Source organism: Podarcis bocagei (genome assembly GCF_964188305.1).
Source record: "Podarcis bocagei genome assembly, chromosome: 7".
NCBI lineage: Eukaryota > Metazoa > Chordata > Lepidosauria > Squamata > Lacertidae > Podarcis > Podarcis bocagei.
Window position 1 is genome coordinate 54,877,502 of NC_138132.1, and position 17,530 is coordinate 54,895,031.

The window sequence follows — 17,530 nt, forward strand, 5'->3', positions numbered from 1 at the left end:
CAACAGCCAGGGATGATGGAAGTTCAAGTCCAGCAACATCTGGAAGGCCAGAAGTCCCCCATTTTGCCTTTGGGACTAGCAATGAGTTGTGCAAAAACATGTGTGTTAGCACTCCAACACACTTTTACATTTTAAAATAAACAAAAGCATATTTGTGAGAGGGGAATCTAGATACACCACCAGAGGGAGTGTGTGTGCCTAGTTCAAGTTGTGCCAGGAAGTTGCTTTATACAGTCAGACCGTTGGTCCATCTCAAATACGTATTTTATTGCTGTATGAGGGCAGGATATTGTATGAGGGCAGGATATAAATATTTTTTATAAACAAACATCTACACTGACTTTCCGCTGCAATGGCTTTCCAGGGTTTCAGGCCAGGGGTTTCTCCATACTCTACATAGAGATGCTGGGAATTGAACTTGAGATAATCTGCATGCAAAGAAGGTGATTGATTGCTGATTGCCCATCCCCTACACTGGTGGGAACGCCAAAGGAGAGAGAAGGCAGTGGCAGAAAGAGAAGGAATGACTCCATCCACTGCCAGCCCAGTTGACTTGAGTATCTGCTTGCCTGATGGAACTCATAAGGGGATGCAACCTATCTGCAGGAAGGGACTCTCAACATGCAGATACTCAACACTGAACTGTGGACCTTTCCCTAAAATACCAAAGTGTGGGAAGCTACAGCATGCAGAAGTTTCTGGGTTCAGTCCGTGGCATCTCCAGGTAAAAATATCAGGCAGCAGGTGATTGGAAAGGCCCTTTCTCTGCCAGAGACTTTGGAGAGCAGCTTCCAGAGAGAAGACAAATGCTGGGCTAAGGGGGCAAAGCATCCTGAGCCAAGGCGGTGTTCTGTGAAGCTCTCAGCTGAGTAAAAAATTGAAAACTCGCTTGCACACCTTGCAATGTCCTTCAGTGCAACATACCTCGTTCTGCTTTCATTCTGGCTAAGATGTTGTTTTTATCTGTTAAATCCGACTTTAAAGCAGCCTCAAGCTGAGCAATCTGCAGCTTCAGCTGCTGCTCCTTTAACTTCCATTGCTGGTCGTGGGTCACGCCGAAGGCACTGAGGAATTAAAAGGGGGAAAATGGAGAGAGGGGGAGAGAGAGAGAGGGAGGGAGGGAGGGGGACAAAAAAGAATTATATTAAAGACCAACATATGGCATGTAAGGAACTCAGAAATAGGCTTTAACAGAAAATAATAGAGGGGAGTGTGGGGAGAAAGCGATTTTAGTGGCAGAGATCATTGTCATCATGTCTTAGGAATTAAGTAAACACATGCTGGTCTGCTGCTGTTGAAACCGAGGCGCCTCTCTCAGGCTGCGGTCGTGGGACATGAAAGGGTTTGTGGGATGAGCAACGGGGCTGGACTCAATTTAGAGCTCCAGAGCCAGGAGAGTTGGCAGCGGGCGAAGGTTTGTGGGGACTTGGGAAGGAATCCGGAGGCCTGTTCCAGAGGAATCTGCTACTTGAAACCTCAGCAACAGGCTCCGAACATGGGCAGCCTTTACACATTCAAACCTCTTTTCGTGTAGAGCCCTGCAGTGACCCACCTGATCCGTTTTAAAGACCTAGAGAGGGGAAAGGGGGGCAGGGAAGCGAAGGAAGCCCAGAGGCAGTTGTCTGCCCAAAGAAATGTCAGCTACAGAAGAACAGCGGTTCTCCTATCATGAAACAGCCTCTCTGAAATGTAGTAAAAATCTTTGTACTCTTAAGCCAACTTTATACCCTTAAACCCAAAACTTGCATTGTTAACATGAGTAAGAAACCAGGAACAGAAGATGGCCTTTAGGAGGGAGGGGGAAGGGGCGTGTGTCCAGAAAACACAAGTGTTTATCAAATGATTCACTTCAAAAAACTGCATGCATGGTGTGTACTACTACTTTTTCTTTTACCATATTTTATTGATTTCAGATATAACAGAACTAAGGACAGAATGGCATTATTACCCACCCCTCTTCTACTTAATGTTCTTGCATTTAATACGGGGATCTCAAATAACAACAACTGCCCCATACAGGGGTCTCACAATGCTCAAGTTCCAGTAAATGTAGCAGCTATGGTTCAATGTTAACAGAATTTTGCAATTTGGGAGGCAGTGGTTCCAGAATCACATGCAGCTCTGAGGAGGGCTTGACTTAGCTTCCTCCAGAGGGGTTATTAGCTCTCGGCACTTGGTAGGGATGCCTTTCAAGGTCTCCTTGCTAGAATTATTCCCCAAACTTTCAAGTTTTAGATTATTGGGTTTGGACAAAGGAATTGATGAGTTTGGAGCTTTCCACAGCTCAGCCTTTTTAATTTCTGCATTCTGCACAGAACACTGATGTGTGTGATCACCTCAAGATTTCTGTTTTGTTTTGTTCTGCAGGGGCTTTATAAGTGAAGAGGAGGGAAATATTCAAATGGGCAAAATGTGAATGCCAATGCTCCCTAATTAAACTAGAATTCAGGAGAAATGGAATACAGGGCAGAGGGCTCCAATAAAGAAATGTGCTGGGGAACAATATGCTCAATCCTTTAAAACACTTTAATAGACTGCATGCTTAAATGCTATGTTATGATTTACTTATATACTGCTTTTTGATTCAAAGGTCCCAAAGCAATGGATAGCATAGTACTACAAATGAAAAACACAATAAAAATGCATTCAAAACAATGTAAAATAGCAAAATCACAAAATGAATCCAACTGGAAGCCAATGCATTTCCAGGCCCAATTCAAATTGCTACCTTTAACCTATACCTGAAGGAATTAGCTCTTCCCAAAGAAGACTATGCTGGTCTTAAGATCATCTACAAAGGCACTCCCCAGAGTGCCCTATCTATAGGGAGTGTGGAGGGAGGGCAACAATTGAAGGGGTCTTTTGGGTGACAGCCCCTGTCAATGGAATGCATTCCTTAAGAGAGCTTGCCTATGTGTTAGGTGAAGACATTTGTTCCCACCCATCCCAGTCTTTTTAGAAATTTTTAGCATCTTTATTAGCTTACAGGAGTTAAGTTATTATTAGGGTTTGAGCCAATACCTCATTCTTGTCAATAGTTTTAATGTGGTTCATTGGGATTGCTACTTTGATTTAAGTATGGAAGTTTTCTTGTATACAGCTTTCTGTAATGGAGAGGCAGGTTACTGAGATATTTATATGACATGCATCTGTACTTACATATTTTAAATCATACATTTGTTTTGCATATTTTAAGCCACCTAAAGGCTCTGGTTCAGTTGACACAAATTTAAATAAATTGCAATAATAAATATAATGCTTATCATCATCACCACCACCACCACCATTATTCTTTCACTTTAGGGCTAGTGACAGGAGAGCATTCTCCACCCTTGAGGGCCAACTCCTGCATCTACCGCATCACTGTTGCAGTGTGGAGATTTTAATTACAGTGGTACCTCGGGTTAAGTACTTAATTTGTTCCGGAGGTCCGTTCTTAACCTGAAGCACCACTTTAGCTAATGGGGCCTCCCGCAGCTGCCGCGCCACTGGAGCATGATTTCTGTTCTCATCCTGAAGCAAAGTTCTTAACCCGAGGTAATATTTCTGGGTTAGCGGAGTCTGTAATCTGAAGCGTATGCAACCCAAGGTACCACTGTACAGGCTGTACTGTTTAAATACAGCTATGTATAGTTTTCACTTGTCAGAAAAGTTTGTGTACATTCAAGTCTCATGGTCATGTGTACATTTTCCAACAACAACCTCAGAATCTGGCTCTGGTTAAACTTAGAGCAATGTAGAATTCCAGTTTCTGCAAATCCGCATAATGCTGACTTTAAAGGCATACAAAATTGTTCTGAAATTTACTGCTCAGCTATCATCTCCTTCGCAGTTAGGATTGCATTCCACTGGAATCTGCCTGGAATGTCTTTGGAGTTTACTTCACCCTGCTGCATTTTGAAGCCATCTGGGTAACAAATGGCTGACCATCCACCACTCTGTGCTCCTAGTATGGACGGAGGGTCAGAGGGATGCGGGGTCAAGTTCTTATAGTCAGTGGAAAGTGGCTTCTGGAATTTCCACCACAACATAATATGACTGGAACCAGCTGCCTGAAATGGTGTCATAATGTTGTAAATGCATGGCATGAATATACCCGAAATCAGCAAGTCAGACAGCTAAACTGGGCATGGCACTTTGAAGCCACAGCAGTTTTTCTCCCTGCTCCCCAGGAATTGGATATTATTCTCTCCCCCTTAGAGAAAACGCAGTGACAATTGTGTTCTCTTTTGAACAAAAGCACTCCTACAGCTGGAGGGTTCTCCTTCCACCGACTCCATGATCAGGTGTTTCCTCATTAAGCCTCTGCAAATTGACTGTAATTGCTTCAATTTTCTGTTCGGCACCAGAAAATGAATTCAGTGCCCTGTCTCATTTCATGTTCAGTAGGTTTAGCCTCCTAATTTTTTATTTATGTGATATTAAGCACTGCTGACAGAATTTACACAGACTATTACCTCAGAGCGTCTTTACATAAATATGAAGTGCAGTCACAGTGCCAGCCTAAGGCGTTTTGGCACCTGAAAAAGTTAGAGTCACGCCCTGTGCTGCTCTTGATTGGGGTCCATTTTTTTAAAAAAAGGAAATTGAGACATTGAGGCCTAAGCTGGAAGTAAAAGAGGGGGGGGGGGGGAAAGGCCTACTAACCCACTGCAATCTGCTATCGTATCATGACAATGCTGTCTGTTGGCCAGCATAAAGGGGCAGTTGTGCTAATGAGTTAAAGCTGGGAAGTATTGCCAAAACTGACTGCAAAAATGTTTTAAGCTGACTTCTGTTACAAGGCTGCAAAACAACACCCAACGTTATAGACCCTATTTTCCTTTGTTAGAAACTCCTGCAGGTTCAGCTCTGGCCAGGATCAAAAGAATTGCAAAACTAATTCACTGAGTCCAAGGGATTTTAAAAGATTATTTTGCCTACCACAAAGCAGAGCAAACTACTTTAGAAACTGGATAGCATTACAAAAGCAGCTTGTCATATGGAAGGGAGTCAGCAGTTAAAACGGGGCAGGCGGGGGACGGGCAGTAGAAAAGATCAACAGGAATAGCACAGGAACATTTAGGAGAATGGTCTCATTCTTGGGATCCCAAGAGCTGCTTTATTAATCACTTTGAGAGACCATAATTACAATATGCAAATCTATAAATAAATAAATATTCCCATCTATTTATTGAATTTATCTCTCGCCTTTTTCTCTAAGAAGCTAAAGCTGGCGCACATGGTTTTCTACCTCCTCATTTAATCCACACAACAACCCTGTGAGGTAGGTTAGGTTGGGAGGCAATGACTGGCCATCCATAGGGTCTCTATCTTGTTAGGATGCAGGTGTGGTTTATTAGCTTTCTTTCAGGCCATGATTTTATCAAGGCACTGGTTTTGAACATGCACAGTCTCTCCCAATTCAGATGTTACAGAGAAATAATGTTGGGTATTTTGTTTTATTGCCTAAAACGGCAGGAGAAAACCTCAAAATGGTATCAATCAGCATATAAACAACACTGCCCCAAATCTCCTAATGGCCACTCGCAGTGGCTTCATATAAATATTGAATAGCACTGGGGACAAAAATCATACTCTGCAGGTTAACCGCCAGGGGTCCACAGACACAGTACAACAGTGCTTCTAACCCTCAACAGTCCAGATGAAATCAAAAGCTGCAGAGAGATCCAGGAAAATAAACAGGGCTGTACTCCCCTACCATCTCTCCTGAATAAGGTCATCCATCAGACCGACTACGGCCAATTCAGTCCCCAAACCAGGCTTGAACCCAGACTGATAGGTCAGTTTTATCCAAATGTGTTTGCTGCTGAACTGCCACTACTCATGCATTGGTTATTTTAGCCCATACATAAACTGAGAAATGGAATGTTAAAAGAGTTCTGTTATCGGTTATAATTTACCTGTTGTATAATTTATCATAGTTTTCTTTTAAAAGGTCCCTCTCTTTTTCCAAATCATTAATTCTATCTTGAAGCTGGAATGAAGACAAACGTTATAAGTGATGCAATTAAAAAGCAACATTACCGACACTAGTAAAGCTTTCTGAATAGCTGCACGCATGGCTGTGCTTTCTGGCAGTCAGTGGCTGGTAAGCTTTGACACTACAGTGACTGCCCTGATGTCACAAAAGAGCAAGGCAGATTGGGATGTTGCAAAAATCAAGATTTGCAAAACCTTTTCATTGATGCAGGAGAATTTCTATTTTTGTAAATAATAAATAAATTTTTATTTATATCCCGCCCTCCCCAGCTGAAGCCGGGCTCAAGGCGGCTAACAACAGTAAAATAATACAACATTCTAAAATTATTTCATTATAAAATTAATTCAAATCAAACTGATGGCAACCATTGGGCTAGAGTTCTGTGAAGATTGCCAAAGGAGGGAGTCAGGCTGTGCCCTGGCCAAAGGCCTGGTGGAACAGCTCTGTCTTACAGGCCCTGCAGAAAGATGTCAAGTCCCGCAGGGCCCTAGTCTCTTGTGACAGAGTTACACCAGATCGGAGTCACAGCCGAAAAAGCCCTCGCTCTGGTTTTCTAAGGTTTTCTCCTTTTTTAATATCAACCAAACATTAGTGCATTGGGTCGACACATTTCACCTGTTTTATAGGTAGAGATGGCTCACAAGGTGGGGGCAGATCTGCTATGCTGCCTTCTTGGCAGGTGGCTGTTGCTTACCAAGAAGAGGAGGAGTGAAGGGGTGGGAAGGTTGACGTGATGCAAAAGCACTGATGGAGCCAATCTGGTACTCCTTCTGGTGCGTTTGCACCACGGTGCCCTCTTCATCCCAGTAACAGTGACTCACCTGTCGGGAAGCTAGTGTACTGGCTTGGCCCCATCTCGCAAGTTGCTTCTGTCTATAGGTGAAATTTAGATGGTGTTTGCCACCTTTAATGCATTCACCATGTATTAGGATGAATGCAGCATCTTGAAATGGTCCGACTGCAAGCTTGATCTTACATGGGTGTAAGAGGCATATAAATACTACTGTAGGTTAACAACAGAGCGTTAAGTGCTATATAACCACCAGCTGTGCAGTCATAAGCCAAGTAAGACCAGAATGTTTGAATTATTGGGAGTCCTCTCACAACTTGGTCTGGGATACTACGCAAATTTCTCTAGCCCAGTTTAAAGGATTGTGCAAAGACTGTGCTCTTCCCAACCCCCCCGTCCCCAAGGATCTCACCTCTTCTAATCGCCGCTTTGAAAAATTTGTGGCCTGTAACTCACTCTCGAGGTGGAGGCACTTGGAACGTTCTTCTTTAAGTTGCAAATTGAGTTCGTCCCCCTTTGCCATGAGTGCATTGTGGCTTGCTTTAAGATTTTTTTGGTTCTGTGGAGGAGACGAGAGAAGGCAGCTGAAGTTGGGTCTGGGTGAGTAACATTCAGCTGTGGTCACTATTCTTGGATGTGGGCTATGGATTGAAAGGTTTCCTCCAGCAACCTTTAAAGTGTAATCTCAATCCAGTCAACAGGAGATGCTCTTGCCATGTTTTTGACACAATGTCGTTAAGTTACACAACGGCAATGAAGAGGGTGGAGGGTGTTCCGCCCTCCTCCAGCATGCTAACCACTCCCAGTTCAGCTGTGATGAGCAGGACCAAGACAGACATCTGTTTAGCAATTAAAGCATTTTGCTGTGGTTCTTGTGGTTTGGACACGCTGACCCAAAACGCTACAGTAGCAAGCAAAAATGAACCCGACCACAAATATGTCCATGCAGCTCTTGTCATTTTGCTGCTAACCCACCAGCTGATGTTTGGTTTGCCTTCTTAATTCCTTCCAAGGGAGCTGCATTAAGATTTAATTAAAAGAAATTCTGTGTCTCTTTAAAATTTGATTCTGCACTTCTGTGCGACATCTGAACTATTGAGCTGCGCTCAACATTTCAAAAACGTGCACCTCTGTTTATTTTGCTTTGGAAACTGTTGCACACACCACAATTTGCAAGGCTTTGATAAGCATTTAAGTCTTCTGAAAATAATTCCACTCTATAACTCTCTTACAAATGTATGCGGTTGCTGTGCTGTGGTGCTTCAGCTTCATCTGCTATGTCATATTACCATAATGATAAGCAGTGGACAAAAAAATCCAAATTTTCCATCCTAAGTAACAGTAGTATTGCTGGTACAGAGGTCTGCATATGCAGAGTTGTGTATGCTGAGATATGCCCAAAAGCTGCATGCAAATGTGGATTGCATCATTAATTTTGGTGGAGGGAGCAGATCTAAGCTGAAGGTATAGGAAGCATCTAAAATGCTACACTGGGATTTGCTGATCAGGATTAGAAATAGAGCAGGCCATGTTTTATGGAGAGAAACTTCCTACCAATTCAATTCCTTGGCATTTCCAGTTTGAAGGCTGGTGAAGGATATGCTGCAAAGGGTAGGCTTTACTGAAGAAGATGGATAAATAGACCAACTAAGCATCAGGCAGCTCTTAGCACCTTAACATTGTGAAAGACCATTCAGCACTTGAAGAACCTGGGAGGTGGAGTGTGATTCTGCACTAGTTACAACTGAAATTCGACTAACTTTTAACTACTTTCTTCTGAGCAAACATGTATAGGATTGCAAGGTTAGTATAAATTCCCATTTATTTCTTAGTGTATTATAAACATTCTTAGCTAGCCTTCATTTACTGCACAATTATCATACCATCTACTAAGAAGTAAGTTGCCCTGAGTTCATGGGAACTTACTTCCTGCTAAGTGTATATAGGATTGCAGTCTTAAATTTCCAGATCTGTATCATACTTTTGGTGAAGAAAGAAGTACCTCTCTAAACAAGTTTATTCCGTACATAACCCCACCAGGAGTTCAATGAGGTCTACTTTACAGTTCTAGCTGAAGTCTTTGCCTACCTCCTGAAGCTGAAGAAATCTTTCCTCCATTGCTGCAAACTCATTGCTCTTCTCCACCAATTGTTTGTGGAGCTTGATCATTTCAACATTGTCCCGAATGCTTAACCTACAAAATGGCATGTTCAAAAAGAAAGTAATTGTGAGGTTTATGGTACAATAATAGTCGAGTCACCTTGTTAATTTTGCCTTGGAAAACTTAAAACCCTTCACACCTTCCTAATTCCAAAACACAACTGGGGAGAGGTGTGTGTATAACAGCTAAAACAATTCCTTTCCTTAAAATTAACATTATAGGTTGTTAAATAAATACACGTTTTTACAGTATGAAGATATTTGAACATTACTCATTATTTGGATGTATTGGTTTATGCTTATCAAACTTCAGTGGAGCCAGTTGTGAAAGGAGCAGTATTATACTTACAATAGGAAGAGAGAGAAAACACTTTCTTCCAAAACTTTGGTGTTAGAGAATTAGTATTTAGTGGAGCATTATCCAGGAACGTAACCCCTTTCCAAGTATTTCCAAGGCAAGCGGCTTAGCATTTTACACAGATAATGCCCCGAGATTGGCATTCAAATTAGCTGCAGATGTATCTTTAACAATGACCATCTTGACCGAAATTCTATATGGCTGAGATTCTGTTATATATTTTCCCTGCTGAGATTCAATTGAAAATTCACTATTTAATCTTGTTAAAAGTCATCACGCAGCTAACTACAGATATACTTTCAAAAACCTATCCCTTGAACGGTGCAGGGTGACCTCATTATTATTGTTTTTGCATGTATTTCAACCAAAAAATGTTTTAAAGGAAACCCCTGAATTGATCTTAACTGCTAATGCCAAATAAAGTGTGATAAACATCAGAACAGAATCTCACATCTTGAAATACATTGTTTCTCCTCTAATACTTATCTGTTATAGACAGACTGGAAAAATTGTCCCAGTGCCATGCTGGAACCAGAAAATAGACTACAAAGCTTACACATCTGTAAACCAGCTGAGAACTTGAAATACTTTTTAATATATATATAATTCTTTTGAAACTCAGGGTCCATTGTGTTTTGCCATTACCTAGTCAACTGTCCTTACAGAGAAGATTAAAAAGCTCGCAAACCAGGAATCCGGTTTATTGCACCCTTCATATAAATAGATGTAGCAAGTAGAGGAAACATTTTTGCCTGATGCTAAACACTAAAAACTCTAATGCCATTTCATGTTCTTCTGAATCTTGTTTCTCACATCAAACAAATAGCAGGGATAGCTTCAAAAGAGGTTTTACAGGAGTTTCTCTCCCCCCCGCCCTATTTTTGAATAAAAGGAGTTGAGAAGAATGACATTTATGATACATGCAGATCTAAGCCAAATGTCTCCTGACAATTGACATTAACTAGTATGTACCACAGTGCCTTATGGGACGTGGGTGGCGCTGTGGGTAAAACCTCAGTGCCTAGGACTTGCCGATCGCATGGTCGGTGGTTCGAATCCCCGCGGCAGGGTGAGCTCCTGTCTTTCGGTCCCAGCTCCTGCCCACCTAGCAGTTTGAAAGCACCCCTAAGTGCAAGTAGATAAATAGGTACCACTTTATAGCGGGAAGGTAAACGGCGTTTCTGTGTGCTGCGCTGGTGCTGGCTTGCCAGAGCAGCTTCATCACGTTGGCCACGTGACCCGGAAGTGTCCCCAGCCTCTTAAGTGAGATGGGCGCACAACCCTAGAGTCGGACACGACTGGCCCATACGGGCAGGGGTACCTTTACCTTTTACCACAGTGCCTAACTCTTTGGCAGTGTTCAGACCTAATGGGGAACCATGGTCTCCCACCAGGAGAACAAAGTACAGCAAGTCTGAGGCTCACACACTTTCTTTCCTCCTCTCCTTTTCTTTTGCATGCCAGAAGGGAAAAGGTGGAAAGCTTATTCTTTTGACTTTAAACTAACCACAGTTTCCCATTACACGTAAACTCAAGGAACTGTCATTTGTTAAGACGATGGTTTGTGAGAAAGTGTCAGAACCATACAGATTCTGGTTTGTTGTAACTAACCAGAGTTTAAGCTAGGGTTCCCCACTTTTTGGCGCCTGAGGAACATTTGAAAATCTAAGAAACAGCACAAACTTCCATTTAAAAAAAGAAAAAAACTGACATTGCTCAGAACTTCCCACAACTTGAAGCAGACAAACACCTAAATAAAGCACAAACAAAAAAAGTAGGGCAGCTCCCAATGACCCAAAACATAGAAAAAGAAAACCAGAGGGTGGAATGATAGTCCCAAAGGAGTGTACATGAGGGAGCTATGGTGCCCAAGAGTGCCTTGTTGGGGACCCCCAGTTTTAAATGAACCAAGGTTGCCTAAGTAGCTTCCAAACGCTTTTTTAAAGGTGCAAAAGAAGAAGGTAAAGGAAATGGGGGAAGACAACAACACAGTCCAGAGCTTGTAGTAGTCCTTTCTTGCAAGCATTTGCTACCAGTGCTAGCCACCCAAAACCAGAGAAACTAAGAGGTTTTCCTTTTGACTAGATAATATTCCCATCTTGCCTTTCTATGTTTTTGGCCTAAATCATCCTGACTCAAAGTGCTGCAGATTAAGTGACCTTAGGGAATGCAGAAATGGAACTGAGTAGAATTAAAATATATTAACGTGAGCACAAGTACCCATGCAAATGATAGAACCTAGGAATGTTGTTAAAAACAAGACTCCAGATGGACAATTCATGAGCCATGTTTTTCCAGCATGAAAACATCTGTTGTTCCGAACAATCTGGGATGACCCGAGCCATCTACATGCAACCCATATTGCCCAGATTGCTTCTTCTGCACAGCATGGTCCTGGTGAGATTTCATGCTGGGGCGATCCAGGGTTGATTTTTTTTTTTTTGCTGTGCATGTGTGAGAGGGAGATCTTGCAGCAGTTTATTTTGAACTGCTGTGGCAACAAACAAGCATGGAATATGGGCTCTGAGCTTGCATTTCTAGTGCTATCAGGTCCTGCTGCCAATTTGCTGTAGATGCTATAGCAGTGCAGGAATTTGTAAAATCATTGTTCCAGTCTCCCCTACCACTGGCAGCATTCACTTCTCATAACCCCCCCCCCCATATAGTGAGCAACTCTGCTCATGCACATTTGAGCCTTGGAGACATGATGGGAGTCCATTCATTTGCATGTAATTAATTGGGTTTGATTGGCCCTGTTAGTTCTGTCATCAAGAAAGCGACCCTAGTATATCAACTGGCCAGTAACAGGTAAAGTAATACCTGATGTTCCCCATGCAAATGCTTGCAAGAGCAGCACAATAAAACAGTGTGCAAGTAAATCAATTACTTTACTGTCACACAATTGGGTACAACTTATGAGCTGAGAGCATTTCCATCCCATTTTACCGTTGGCCAGTTGCCTGCTGCTCTTTCAGCTGCAGGAGAGCTTCTTCAAACTCCTCTTCCTTCTTCCGTATTTCGCTTCTGAGCGTTTCCACTGCCTGCGCCAACTCCTCATTGTGCGCCCGTTGAGACTCAACCACATTCTCCCTGCAACATTCAAAGCGCTTTGAGTTTGTCAGTTAAAAAGCGGAAGCTTTACGCTTAACATAATGGGAAACTAGAAGGAAACACATATTCTGCCAGGTAGATAAATGTTTATAAGAGGTTTACTTCTTACTGGCCACCCAAAGTTGAGAAGGTTATGTGAAACAGGCAAAGAAACTGCGGTATGACAGGCTAGGTTTTGTTAAGGCAACAAAGCTTTCTAAATTGAAATCCAAAATTTACACCTGCATCCTTTAGGAATTCTTCTCAGGGCAACTTTTTTCTAAGGCAGTTCTTCATTGTCACAGAGGATTCTGATCTAGGGCATCAAGTTAGTTCACAAGCGATGGGCCTCACAAATGCAGTGAAGTAAATCCAGTTAATAGTGACTCCACACTGATCTATCAGTAGTGTGAACAAGCCCTTATTTGTTTATTTATTTATTTACCTATCAAACAAAAAACAAAAATAAACCCTCCCAAGTGCTTTAAAAAAATCTAAAATAAAACATTAACATTACTGGTACAAAAGAATTAAAAACGAGTATCTAACAATATCCAAAAAGTGATTAAAACCAATAACTAGTCGCTGAAAAGAAATAAAACACACATCTGGATAGGCTTGCCAAAACAAAAATGTTTTAAACAGGTGCTGAAAATCGTACAGGGAATGGACTTGCTTGATGTCAATAGGCAGTGAGTGCCAAAGTATAGGTGCTGACACACAAAAATATCAATTTCTTACAAGTGCGGAATGAGTATTATGTGGCAACTGTAACACTGCCGGTTCCGCAGATTGAAGCAGTCAAGTGGGCTTATATGGGTAAAGTGAGCCCGCAATTAAATTAGTCCCAAGCTTCTGAGGGTTTTATATACCAATAATGACAACCTGAATTTGGCCCAGTAGCAATAGGCAGCCAGTGCATCTCTCTGAGCAGAGGTGCTATATGCTGACAGGGTCTTACTCCCTGCAGCAACTATGCTGTAGCATTCTGCCCTAACTGTAGCTTCTGGATCAAGTACAAGCAAAGACCCACTTAGAGTGCATTACAGAAACCCACATAAACACCCGTGGTCAAGCTCTGCTAGTCCAGGAAAAGCCGCACCTGCTGCACCAGACCCAGCTAATCTTCTTTTAGGGAAGTTTGTCCATCATTACTGAAGTTCGCTTTGATAACCCACTTTGATACTTATCAGAAGAAGTGGAGAGTTCTCCAGAACACAGTTTGAAGGACAGCCTGCATATATAAATGCTCAGGTCTTGAGAGGTCAGGGGTCCTATTCTCTTGTTCACCATTAGGGAGGATGAGGTTGGTGGCCTCAGGGACAGAGACTTTTCCATAGTGTCCTCTATGAAACAGTGGGTATATCCGGAATACTGTTCACTACGTCTGTTTGCTGACCACTTTGGCAGCGTTGGACATCATAAAACAAAGTTTTATGCCTTGTTTTCATCAGAAAAGAATCTGACCCATTGCTTCTTTCAGAGACTTGCATAGTCCACAAAGACTTTCGGAGACTTATAAAACTTATGTTTATTTGGTTCTATGTTTTCTATTTGGTTTCTCATATTGTTCAATGTTCAGAATAGACTATATAAAGAGTTTATATTGATATTGCATTGTTGTACTTGGTCATCATGCTGCCTTGGATATTACTGATAATTGTTTGCAACACAGAGTTTTAATTGTTTGGTTACTTAGTAAGTTTTGTAACTGGCGTTTTTAAAAAGCTCTTGTTAACTGTAACACATTCTGGTTTTGATGTGGTGCTTTATCCTCCTTTGTAAGCTGCCTTGAGAGAACCTTGTCCTTCAAATGGTGGGATGTAAGGATCCCCAATAAATAAAATAAACACTTTACTAGCTCCCAGTTATGAAAAACATGAATGCCGCTACACTAGGTTAAAATAATTACAATTGATTGCTAAAACAATCAATTGCATGTACAAAGTATTTTCGTTTCACTCCATGGCATCTCAAGGTGAGTCTCCATGCTGCTTTTCAAATAACATTTATTTTAGTTTGGAAAGACTAACCATGGAAGATCTTTTGGGGGGGAAGGATCTCCATGGGAGCTTCTAAGAGATAATTAGGATATTAAGATCTAAGAGATATTTAATAAATTGTAATGCTTCTGAATATGCATAAATTCACTGTATGACATAGTGTCACCCACACATTTTTCATGTAAGTTATATGCTCATTATTGAGATTTCCATCAGACACGGTTATTTTGAACTAGCCGCTTGAGTTGTATTGTAATAAATTTGTGCTTGGCCTGTAGAACTGTACATATTTGAAACTTACTGTGCAACACTGGATATGAAAATGTTTATACTGTGTGCAACTATCAATTCAACAAATAAATATCAGTGCAATCCTGCGTATGCCTACTCAATAGTTAGCCCTACTGAGTTCATTGAGTTAGGCTGCAAGCAGAACAGTAAGCCCCACTGAATGCAACAGGACTTAAGTAGACATGGTTAGAGTTTTAAGTAGACATGGTTAGAGTTGCACATGGTTACACTCACATAAGTCTGTATAGGACTGGAGGCTTAATATGTTTACCATGTACCACTGAACAATTTGATAACTATTTGCCTAAACAAAAGCAATTCCATAGGATAATGCCTAAACTTTTGCATGGGGAAATAATAATAAGCTAAGTCTGAATTATTCATTTTATGATATGTTATTATCTACATGCTGCTGTTTAAAGATCTGTATTCAGGATATTTTAATATCTGTTTTAAATACATTTTTATACTGCATTTTTTTGGTAACTTATATGCAGCTTCGTTAACCTCCACAGAGGTGTACGGATAAAATCCTCCCCTGGTCAGAGGTTCAAGATGTGTTGTGAGTTCAAGTCCTGGCAACTGGAAAATCAGAAGATGTGCAATGTGGGGGGGGGGGGTTGAATACTTAACATTCACTTAAGCTACAAAGCAGTGGGGGGCAGTTATTACAAAAATATCAGGGCAGGAAAATGAGCTTTATTATCCCTAGGCAACACATTGCCAAAATATGAGAAGACCAGTAAAAGTCTTATTTCCTAAAATATTCTTAACAGGAGACTTAAAAAAAATCCTTCCTGAGGCAACCACAGATTTGTTCCACGGCATTTCAGGAGGTAGTGTCTTGTTATCTCTCTTTACTGCACTCTCCCCCACACTAAAAAGATTTTGTGAGCTGCCTACAGTTGGTACCTATTAGGTTGACTAGCCTATATATGCCCCCAGTTCCTGTGACCATATGTTTTCCTATCAAAGGTGATTGACGCAGGTACTCAAAGCTGAGATCAAACAATATGAGAGCTTATTAACTTCAAATGCTGTGAAACTGGGTGTGTGTGGCATTTTCTTTTTAACAGTCCATTCTTTTCTTTTTTTAAACCCCCCTATTATTTTTTTGTTTCATGAAAGTTTGACTATCCAAGGTACGCTGCTACAAGATTCTTCTGCCCAAAGGCATTAGTATTCATGAGTCATAACAGAGGTGAATCAACTCCTTGCTCATCTATATCCAGTATCTCTTGGATAGAGAAAAGGAGCCCACCCCTGCCTTAAAGGCAGTCCAGTTTTAATTCCCTTTAGACCAGGCATAGGCAAACTCCGCCCCTCCAGATGTTTGGGAGTATAATTCCCATCATCCCTGACCACTGGTCCTGTTAGCTAGGGGTGATGGGAATTGTAGTCCCAAACATCTGGAGGGCCAAAGTTTGCCTATGCCTGCTTTAGACTGTCAGTTAACTGATGACACCAAGCAAATAGTTGATGTCAGAAAATAAAGAAATATAGAAAAGTCATACAAGTTTCTTATCTCTGCTCTTGCTTCCTCAAGTAAGTTGTGTCCATACTTTGGGGGCAACGCTTGTGGAGATTTCAAAGGTCGGATTTCTACATCCTGCATTCTCATTCCTAAAAGAAGAAGGGAGTGGGTGGAATGAGAAAAATCAGAGAAGTATGTTTACTGAAAGGTAAGTGACTAAAAGGAGAAAAAAAATAAGCAGTAATCACACATACTGAGCATTATCCTACTATATTTGTAACAGCCTTGAATTTAAGCCAGGGAAAGCTCTCCAGAAGTTGCTAGACTACAATTCCCATCATTCCTCACTAATGACCAAGCCAGCAAGTGTCGATGGGAAATGGAGTCCAACAACATTTGGAGGACCACAGGTTTGCTACCCCTGTTTTATGGAGAAGGCCCAGAACCTAGTGACTTCATTTGGGGTTGCAATATAGCTGGTCTGACCATTCTTCCATCTAGACAAAATTGTCACTTGAATGGCAGCAGCTCTACAGGGTATCACTCAAAAGTATTTTTCCAACCCTGCCCCTCTATATCCTTTCTAGCTTGAGATGCCAAAGAATCAAAGGCAAATCTGTGACCTTCTGCATGCAGAGCTCTAATCAAAGGCAAATCTGTGACCTTCTGCATGCAGAGCTCTATTGCTGGACTATGGCACCCTTATTTTTGAAGCTGAACTAAGTCAGGCCATTGGTCTCTCTAGCGTAGTATTTTCCTCTCTGACCATCAGTGGCAATTAACCAAGGTCTCAGGAATGGACCTGTTCAAGCCCAGCTTTCCTTTATGCCAGGGACTGGACCCAAGACCTTCTACATGCAGAGCAACTGCTATACAACTAAACACAATGGGCATTTAGATGTCAACATGTATTTTAATTTGAAGGCTGTACTCAACTAAGTACTACCCAGATGAGACCCACTGAAATTGATGGACCTAAATTAGTCACGTCCATTCATTTCAGCACAACAATTTTAATATGGACTCTACCTTTTTTAGATTTGACTTCATTCATATTTTGGTTTTTTTAAAAACTTGTTTTTAACCTTTTTATTGACAGTTTTAATGCGTATGTTACAGCCTTTGTAAACTGCTTCAAGGTTTTATTTACAGTTAAGTGGCATATATGCTGTGTTAAATAAATAAATAAATAAATAAATAGGCTTATTAAAAATGGTGGCATGGATCCAAAGGCCAGTGAGAATCATTCACAGCATACCCACTAGAGTTCTGGAGTTTTGGAGCTGCTTCCTCTAAAATGACAACCTTGCAATGTTACTTGACAATCCTCTTTTGAAGTTGAGGGGTGTTCCACAAACATTATGGCAATATGGCATGGAGG

The 17,530-nt window shown here is 41.4% G+C and overlaps 1 protein-coding gene across 1 annotated transcript in view; it reads right to left on the reverse strand.

The window, feature by feature from the left end:
* The window catches only part of RPGRIP1L (RPGRIP1 like), an 82,086-nt gene that overhangs the window by 54,552 nt on the left and 10,004 nt on the right, over nucleotides 1–17,530 (reverse strand). The window contains exons 5-10 of the mRNA XM_081201126.1: nucleotides 16,190–16,298; nucleotides 12,238–12,381; nucleotides 8,862–8,967; nucleotides 7,186–7,332; nucleotides 5,904–5,977; nucleotides 925–1,064 (exon numbers count right to left, since the gene is read on the reverse strand). Coding sequence (XP_081057252.1) covers nucleotides 925–1,064; nucleotides 5,904–5,977; nucleotides 7,186–7,332; nucleotides 8,862–8,967; nucleotides 12,238–12,381; nucleotides 16,190–16,298 — 720 coding nt within the window. The remainder of the gene's footprint in view (nucleotides 1–924; nucleotides 1,065–5,903; nucleotides 5,978–7,185; nucleotides 7,333–8,861; nucleotides 8,968–12,237; nucleotides 12,382–16,189; nucleotides 16,299–17,530) is intronic.